General features: G+C 39.8%; 1 protein-coding gene across 1 annotated transcript in view; it reads left to right on the forward strand.

The window, feature by feature from the left end:
• PRRC2B (proline rich coiled-coil 2B) overlaps window positions 1-9,960 on the forward strand; it is a 103,258-nt gene that overhangs the window by 62,350 nt on the left and 30,948 nt on the right. The window contains 4 exon segments of the mRNA XM_077147246.1: window positions 1,488-1,572; window positions 1,575-1,621; window positions 1,623-1,676; window positions 4,272-4,467. Coding sequence (XP_077003361.1) covers window positions 1,488-1,572; window positions 1,575-1,621; window positions 1,623-1,676; window positions 4,272-4,467 — 382 coding nt within the window.

Consider the following 9,960-nt stretch of genomic DNA (forward strand, 5'->3'; position numbering starts at 1 on the left):
TTCTCTTGGGGGTGACTCTTAGGCCTAATTTAAGTAGGCTTGACCCATCCTTTGTGGGGTTAAGTTTCATATGAACAGACCCCAAGACTGGGGGCTCAGTCTGTTGCTTTGGTTGTCCCCACTGCTTGTGAGAATATCAAGAATTCTCCACTTGGGGAAGTTGAATTTTCCCCCTTTCTCACCATTCCCCCAAGGGGACTTTGCAAATACTTTTTTATTCATCTAGTGGAAGTTTTAAAGAAAAGAACATGGTTAGCTATATATTTTTTCTTAAACCACTCATGTAAGAGATTAGGGCATGCTGTTAGTTTCAGTCCCTGCAATCTTCTTAGATGGGATCTTATTGATAATTTAACAGTTATCAGTCCCATTCTGGCCAAGAAACCGGGAGAAATGTACAACTTCTGACCTCATTTCAGTGAAGTTTGAATGAAGACCCTGCAGTCTTAGAATATTCATTTAGATGAGGTGGTAGAGTGACCAAGAAATAGAATTGCTTTCATGTGAGTGTGGCTAGCTGATGTTGGTCCTTGGAGTGGCTCCAGTGAGTTGGTCTTACGATGCAGGGTGGGTGTAGGTATAGTGTATGCAGTGGAGCTGAGTGAATTTACTCCCTGCTACCTTCCCCTGCTCTGTATTCCTCTGGGATGCAAAGCTGGGCTGGAGGCAAGACAAAAGATAATTTAAGAGGGATTAGTTATGGGTATTAATTGATAGTACCTGCTTAAAATAGCACTATATTAAGTTATGTGTATTCTTATCTAATTCTCCCAAAACTCTGTGGGCTAGTCACAATGACTCATTATCCTTATTTGGAACAAATAATTTGCCCAAGTCACAAAGGCTTTGGAAATGTTGGTTTCACATTGTTGGGCTGCTGGCTGTGTAAAGATGGTTGAGTTCTTGGCTCTTTTCTGATGTACTCTGGGGCCCTTTGTTATAATCCACTTCCACCTAGGATCATCCCAGCTCTGGCTCTGACTTTGTGGCCCTAGGCAATTCACCTAAACTCTCTTCTCATCTCTAAAGGATGAGGTAGATTCTCACAGTGTTTTTTTTGGGGGGGGGGGGGCCCCCATCCATTAGCTTCTGCAGGTAATGTATTTCTAAGATCAGGAACATGAACACTGGCATCTTGCAGGTATAGTTCCAGACTATAGCAATAAAGTGAGTCACACAATTTTTTGGTTTCCCAGTGCATGTAAAAGTTGTGTTTATACTATACAGTAGTCTATTAAGTGTGCAATGGCATTATGTCAAAAACAATGTATATACCTTAATTAAAATTGACACAGACACTAAGTGAGCACATGCCACAAACCTTTGATATGTAAAAAGTACATCTGAGAAGCACAGTAAACAAAGTGCAATAAAATTAGACATGTTTGTAGTATCGGGGACACAACAAAGAATGTGTGCCATTAAACATTTGATTAGCAGAGTGTTTGTGAATTCACCTGGCAATTTCTCTGGGTATTGTTTTTTAGGCTCCCAGGTTCCCTGCCCAGGAAGCCCCCAATGCATTTTCAGAAGAGGCACCAACAGCTCCTCCAGCTGTGGCTCAGAGTGGCAGCGTGAGGAAGAGGCCAGGGAGGCTGGGTCTCCTGCACAGGAGTTCAGCAATATCAGAATCACTTCCGCCCAGATTCCAGCGGCAGCAGCAGCAGCAGCAACAGGTAAACAGAGAAGAAACAGAAAGTTGTTGTAAGCTACTTGACTATTGAGATGATGTATCTCTCCCTTCCGCCAAATCTTACATATCCCAGACACACAGCAGGGATGTTAGGAGTTATACCCCAAAACTGTAACCTTGATAGATCAGCCCCTGGCCATTATTTATTTCTGTAAATGATAGAGGGACTTGTGAATAAATAAACTCTTATTTGGGGTTTATTGATCTTGTTTTCCAATGTTGAAGGTAAGGAAATAGTGTTATATGTATTAAACTCAATTTAGTATCTGAAGAATTTTTTTTTAGTTCAGAGCATTACACTTTGAGCACTCCTGAGACCAAGTAGTGGCTCAGCCTGTGTGACCTTCCAAAGGAGTAAGGGAGGCCTATGAACTGTTTTGAGAGTTGTCAGAGACAGGCTGTTAGCTTAGAGTTAAGGATGGAAGTTTGTAGGTTTTGAGTTGGGCAGTTGTGGGTTCTGATCCTTGGGTGCTGCGTAACTAATCGTATGGCCTTGTAGGCACACTTCAGTTATGCACCTTGAGCCTCTCTTTCGAATGAATACCCATAGCTGTGAGGGTTTTATGAGGTGATGCCTTTAAGCGGTTCATTTGTATTAAATTTCATCATTGTATGGCATTTCAGATGACTTAAAAGGGATCTGCTTTTTACCCTGAGGAAGATCATGTGTATAATGGTTGTGATATATCAATCTCTTGTAGTCCTCGTAGTCCAACCAGGCTGAGGGATTCATTGGCAAATATATATATCTTAGAGAGGTAGCTGATGAAGGAACAAATTCATGTAATTTTGGTGAGAAACATGATAATGCGGTATATGTTGGCAGCTAGATGTATAAATATTATTATTATAACTTGCAATGTTTCAAACATACGCTTCCTGGGGAAACATAATAAAGTCTTAAGCCTTTACTAGCATCTCTTTTAGTTTCCTTTAGAATTTTCACCCCAGATCTTTTTCTTTAGGTTGCTAGGAAGCATTCCAGGGTTCATACCAGGTCCTGTGTTCTAAACAGAAAGAATTACATAATTGTGTTTTTAGTGGTAGTGTGAGTGAGTGCTGTGCAACTCTTGGTTAGAATTACTGTTGGGGAGATCTCTGAAGTAATTGATCTATACACAGCAGTAACAATTGCTTTAGGTAACTCTTTTACTTGGGGGAGGGTAATGGTAGGTAAATCCTTCCTTAAGAATAGAAAGAAATCTGAAAGCACTAGCGCAGCCTGAAAGAATCTGCACAGGCAGGTCAGATACACTGGATATGCGGGGGTCTAGACCAGAAATTCTGTGGAGTAAAGGCCTGCAGCTGTTGGCATCTCCCCTCTCCCAGCTCCTATCTGGGCTGGGAGTTAGTAACTCAAGTCTCTTGATTGATGAACTGTATTTATTGAGTGCTCCTAGGAGTTCTGTGAGTGCCAGCAGGAGCCATCTAACAGAAATTCCAGCCCAGCCCTGGGTTTCAGCCTGCTGAGCTGGTTAAGCAGCCTTTTTCTATTTGTGGATTCTAAGGTATGTGCTGAAGGTTGTGAATAGGTTATCCTCTTAGTTTGACTTGAATCCTGCTGGAGTGCTGACTCAGGATTCACCTATGAGGTTGTTCATAAAGGTCACTTTGAGTTGAGCAGGATCTGGAATGAACATTACCTAAGTAAAGGCTCCTGAGTTAGATATCATTTTTATGTTCATCATTTGTGCAAAAAGTTTTGTACCATTCATGTGCCAATATAGTGCTAGGGGACAAGGATGCAACAGTGAACTAGGCATGCACAGTTTCTTTTGATTTAGTAGAGAAAACCTGCGACAAAAATAGCAAACTATTGTTACTGTTACAAGGAGTATTACCAGTTGTAAGAGCAGAGTACAGGAGAACCTAACTGTTTAGGATGTTGTGACCTGTTTCCCAAAGGAAGTGTCTTTTTTTTTTTAAGCTGAAACTTGAAAGAAGGAATATGAATGAGCCAGGTTTAGGGATGAAGGGAAAGGAGCTTGCCAGACATAGAGACTAGTATGTACGAAGGCCTGAAGTGGAGAACAGGCAGGTCTATAGCCCTATGGACCAGAGTGAAGGGCAGAGTCAAGTGAGTTGAAAGAGACTTAGGTAGGGACAAGATCCCATAGAACCCTGGAGGTTACTTGTAGACTTGTAGGATTTGGACCTTTATGTGGAGAAATTGAATAGTTGTCTAGGCAGAAGATAATGATCATCTTCAGGTGGTGGTATAGAAATCGAGGGAAGTGTCCAGTGTCTAGAGATTCATTGTTAAGTGTACTGGTCAGTTGCTTACTTCCAGTTAGCTCTAAATAAAAACTTGTCTGTCTTGTGTAGTAGAGGTGTGCGTTGTCCCCTTCTTTGGCAATGTCATGACTGTCCTTTCAGTCTTAGAGTGACCTCAGCTTGAAAGCCTTAATACACTGAAGTCTCCCTTTTGAGCAGCTGCCTGTATCTTCCCTCTGCCTTTCCGTGCTGCCTGTCTGAAAACTGGAAGAGTAGGGTGTGGGAAGAGTTGGGGGGGGAGATGGTGTTGTTGTCGCTGTACCCAGCAACACGTATTTAACCAGGTCTCTTCTTCCTTGGTCAGGAGCAGCTATATAAGATGCAGCACTGGCAACCGGTATACCCTCCACCTTCCCATCCACAGCGTACCTTTTACCCACATCATCCCCAGATGCTGGGCTTTGATCCCAGATGGATGATGATGCCTTCCTATATGGACCCACGAATCACACCAACTCGGACTCCAGTTGATTTCTACCCCTCAGCCCTACATCCTTCAGGTAATGTGCATGGTTTAATGTGGTCTACCTGTAGAGCCCTGTATAATGTAGAGGTTAAGAGTGTCACTTTGAGAGTTAGACAGATGGACCTGGATTCCAGTTCTGGCTTGCTTGGCAAGTTACCCAACCAGCCTGAGCCTTAGCTTCCTTGTTGGCAAAATGAGGATACAATAATGGTATCTTGTTGGGAAGAGTCATTAAGCTTGTGCATTGTAAATCACGTTAATTTTTAGATCTCTGCCATGTCATTTTGTAAGTATCACCTGACCTGAATCCTACAATTTATGAACCAAGATTATCATTACTGTTTATTTCTAAATGTTGGTATGTTTAAAAATTTCTAAACATTGATAGTTTTAATGGTGTTCATTTCTAATATAGCTGCTTTGTGGTCTAGACCTTTCAGATCTAGGCCAGAGTCCACGAACTTCTGAAACAGCTAGAGAATAATATTTTAGACTTTGAGCAACTACTCACCTCTTTGTAGAATAAGCAGTGATGGACAGTATGTAATCAAATGTGTGTGCTGTGTTCAGTATTTACAGAAACAGATGACAGGCCAGATTTAGGTTGAGTTCTGCAGTTTACTGAGCCCTAATTGTTAGAAATTTGTTTTACTTCTTCTTTGTTGCCTATTACATGGTCCTTTTTTTAAAAAAAAAATTCAATGTTTACTTTAAAAGTATATGTATTCTTATATATGGAACTATTGAACTTTCCCATCAGGGAAACCACAAGTACCCTCTCAACATAGGGTACTCCCAAGAAAATAGGCCAATCCATGAATCTTTGAGGCCTGTCCTTATGAAACTTACTTCTGTAGGAGAGAAGCTAAGACGACCCACAGGGAGGCCTAAGAGTTGCTTCCAGGAAACCTCTTTGTTGCTCAGCTGTGTTCTCTCTCCCTCTAAGTCCACCTCTGTAAGGAAAATCATTACTCTCCCCCATGTGGGATATGACATTCAGGGGTGAAAATCTCCCTGATAATATGGGGCATGAATCTGGCCCTGGCACCTTGGGATCGGCAACACCTTTCAAACCAAAAAGAGGAAAGGAAGTGTAATAAAATAAGAGATCATATGTAGTCAAGAGGCTATTCTGGAGGCTACTCTTATGTAATTCAGGTAAATAGTGCTAATTGCCATGGTTTGCTAAATGCTAATCAGCCTCACTTCTCTTGACTCTTAAGAACACCTAGGGCTCGAACTAGGTTTGCCTTCCTGGAACATATAATTCCCAGAGGATTCCTGAAACTGAGAGGCACCAACCTTTCCAAGATTATCAACTAATTATATTCCCCTGTCCTTTAGTGTTGACACCCTTTCTCAACATGAAAAAGTCAGAATGGGCATTTGCAGAGATGCCTATAAATTGGGAGAAGGAGGAGGTATATCAGAGAAAATAGGATTTAACAGATAAGTATGGCTGCTGAGTCACTATATTAATATTCCTTCTAGCCTCCTGTGTTTTGGAGTAGGTAGAAGGAAAGATCTGAGATGGTGGGAAGATAGCCTGTGACAAACTCTGGAATCTGTTCTATAGCTACTTGTTGAAGTGTGCTTTGAGAATTATTGCTTTTTTCTTCCTTTGCTCTGTATATATATTATATTTTACAATTAAAAACCCTTTTTTCTTTTTTTTTAAACTATATATGTATTCACCAGTTGAAGATTGAAGTTCAGTCTTAGTCCAAATGGAGTTCATTAAATTGAGCTTGCTAATTGAGTTATGTAAATATTTATATCATTACAATTTTTTACCCCTTGAATCAGTTATTTAGAGGTGTTATATTGATATTTCCCACTGTGATTGTAGATTTCCTTATAAGCTTGTCAATTTTTTTAACTTTCTATTTTGAAATACTTTCAAACTTAAAAGATAGTTACAAAAATATAAACCCCATAGCAACAGTGCCAACATACCTCTAACTCCCAGATACCCAGATCCAACAATTTTAGCATTTGTGCTACGTGTCATGTCATTCTCTTTCTCTGTCCATCTCTCAGTCTATCCATCGACCCATTTTCTGAAGACATGAATATGAGTGGTATACACTGTGCTTCCTGAACACTTCATACTGCTGTACCCGTTCCCTAAGAACAAGGACACTCACTTATATAACCACCTTAAATGCAGTTACGAAGTTGAAGAAATTTAACATTAATGTATGTAAGGTTTACAGTGTATATTCCAGTTTTTTCGTATGTCCCAGTAATGTCTCTCTGAGCCTTTTTTCTTCCCTTGCTAGATCCCATCCAGGATCGTGTATTACATTTAATTGTCATTGTCCCTTTAGTTGCTCTCTTTTTTTTTTTTAATTGTGGGAACATATTTACAACATAAACTTTCCCAACCCAAGCCTACCATTCAGTGGGATTAATCACGTTCACAATATTTGCAGTACCCACACCACCTTCCATTACCCAAATCTTCCCCTCTCCTCAAAGAGGAACACTGTACCCATAATATATTAATTCCCCATCCCCCCTGCTTTCCTTCTCTAGCAACCTGTACTCTAATTTCTGTTTCTATAAACTTACATATTTTCCAATATTTTCTTTGTGGTTACCATGGGGCTTAAATTTAACCTAAATCTGTAGCAATCTCATTTGCATTGATGCCCACTTAACATCAGTAATATATACAAATAATGTTTTTTGCCCCTCCCTCCCCCACCTTTATGTACTTCTTATCACAAATTACATGTTTATGCATTATGAGTCCAAAACTACTGATTTCTTGTTATTTTATATATTTGCAAATATATTTATATATTTGGAAAAATGGCAATACGAACCAAAAATACAGTAGTACTGTCATCTGTATTTACCTGTTTCTTTATTCTCATCAGAGATCTTTATTTCTCAGGCTGCATCAATCTATTCTCTATATTCCTTTTCTTTCAACCTATAGAACCCTGTTTAGCATCACATGTGTGGGCAATCTAGTGTGACAAATTCCCTAGCAATGCCTTAATCCCTCCCGTTTTTTAAAAAAGGTTTTTTTATTGTGAAATATAACATATATACAAAGAAAGAAAAAGCGATGTTTTCAGAATAGACTTCAACAAATAGTTGCAGAACCGATTTTAGAGTTTGTTATGGGTTACCATTCCATAATTACAGCTGAGCAACAAGAAGGTTTCCTGGAAGCCTTCTTACGGGTAGTCTTAGCTTCTCCCCAAAAGAAATATCACATGCTTTGTGATTTTCTGTTGTATTCGGGGCATTAAATTATCTTAATAAGGTTATTTTGCAAGTTGGTTTCCTTTACTCATCTGAAGCTTTTTATTTACTTGGTTTTGTATTGAAGGTTCCCTCTTGCTCTTGGTTTGTCAGTAATTCTCCCCAAACTAAAGCCTGGATCTCATGTAGGAGGTACAGTTCTACTTGAGGGTCTATTAAAAGCTAGGCAGGGATGCATGGATATTTCAGTGGCAGAATGCCCACCCACTGTATGGAAGACCTGGGCTTGGTCCCCAACCTATACACCACCACCCCTCAAAAAATAGTAATATAAAACAGAGCAGATAAAGCACACCTCAGCAGTAGTAGGCCCCAAAGTCAGGAGATTTACCAAGATATATTGGAAATGAACTCAGAGTGATGCTCATAGAAGGGAGGGAAAATTTTTTTTAAAGGAAGAAAAAGTTAAAAATTAATAAAAATATGAATATATAAAATATAAATAAAAATTAAAATGATTATAATATTACTAACAAAAAATATTGAAAACTAGGCAGATATGGAGTTTATCAGACTGCCACTTCCACTTCTTCCCAGTAGGTGATGCTCCTGAGGCACTTCTTCCCCTCAGACCCTCCCCAACTACAGCAGAAAGCTGGAAAGGTGGCATGGGTGGCTGGGGGTTGCCCCTGGAGTGTGGTGACAGAATGGTCAGTCCTGGCACACGGGACAGGGTTGCCAGTTGAAGCACCCTTTTGAGCAATTGATCTAAAGCATCCAGCTGATCTGCAATTTACCACTCCTGACAGGATAGCTATTTGCAGTGTCTGGCTGGTCCACGGGTGCTGCTGGCTTTGGAGCCACTCCAGAAGGTTTTCCCAGCTACCAGTTGGGGCAGGCTGGAGCAGAGGGATGACAGTTCCCTTGGATCTGCATTTTGCTGCACACTGCCACTCGCCCCCAATGGGAGTCACGGCCAGTCAGACCCAACCTGCTCTCCCCATCCCAATCACCCTGCCTCTCTCTTCCCTATGGATATTGGTGACTCTCTTTCATTGCTCACCCCCTGGGACTGCAATCCCAGTCATTTTTGCCCTGTGCTCTATCTTGTTCTTTGTTGCAGGGGTGAATCCAATCAATCTCCCTACTCTACCTTCTTCCAGGAAGTCTTCTCTCCCTCATATTACTTTCAGCACTTTAAGTATGTCACCCCACTGCCTTCTTGCTTACATGGTTTCTAATGAGAAATCAGCACTTAATCTTATTGAGGCTCCCTTGTCTATAACATGTTGCTTCTCTCTTGCAGCTTTCAGAGTTCCCTCTTTATCTTTTGCAGTTGATGGTTTGATTAAAATATGCTATGGTATGGGTTATAGCTGCTTATATTGTTTGGAGTTTGTAGAGCTTTTTGGATGCATATATTTTTGTCTTTCATTAAATTTGGGAAGTTTTCAGCCACTATTTCTTTGAAAATTTTCTCTGCCCCTTTCCCTCTGTCTTTTTCTTTTGGAACTTCCAAATGCACATATTGCTCAGGTTATGTTTACATTTTTCATTCTGTCATTTCATTTCTGCTGCTTAGACTGAATAATTTCAATAGTCTTATCTTAAAGTTCTCTGATTCTTCTGCCATTTCCAATTTACTCTTGAAACTCTTAGGGAATATTAAATTTCTGTTACTGTGGTCTTCAGCTCTGTTTGGTTTCTTTTCATAATTTCTTTCTCTGTGTTGATATTTTTGTATTCACTTACTGTTTTTGTGATTTCCTTTAGTTCTTTTCCATGGTTTCCATTAGCTCTTTGAGCATAGTTAGGAACCTTTGTTTTTAAGTCTTTTTTGCTAAGTCCAAGGTCTGGTCCTCCTCATTGATGGTTTCTGATGCTTTAATCTTTTCCTTTTCCTGGGAAGTCTATCAATACTTGCCTCATCTATGTGGATGCATATAGGTTTGGAACTAGTACATCTTAAGAATTGTTTCTTTTATCATTGTGTAATAAGCATACACTTTTTAAATAGTGCTTTGTACTTTAGTGTCTACCTTGTATGATTAGTATAATTATTCCAGTTTTCTTTTGGTTAGTATTTATCTGGTATCTTTTTTCCAACTTTTATTGTAAGCCTCTTTGAGCTCTTACTTTTGGAAATGTATTTCTAACTGCAAGGATGGTTTTATCCTCTCTCAAAATCTGTGACTCCTTGTTGCCAAAGTTGGTCCATTTAGATATTATTTTATGCTTTCTGTTTATCTCTCTTTTGCTATGTTTTATTTTTCCTCTCCTGCTTTTTCTTGGATGGGTTTTCCCTATT

Source organism: Tamandua tetradactyla, chromosome 2 (genome assembly GCF_023851605.1).
Source record: "Tamandua tetradactyla isolate mTamTet1 chromosome 2, mTamTet1.pri, whole genome shotgun sequence".
NCBI classification, from domain to species: Eukaryota; Metazoa; Chordata; class Mammalia; order Pilosa; family Myrmecophagidae; genus Tamandua; species Tamandua tetradactyla.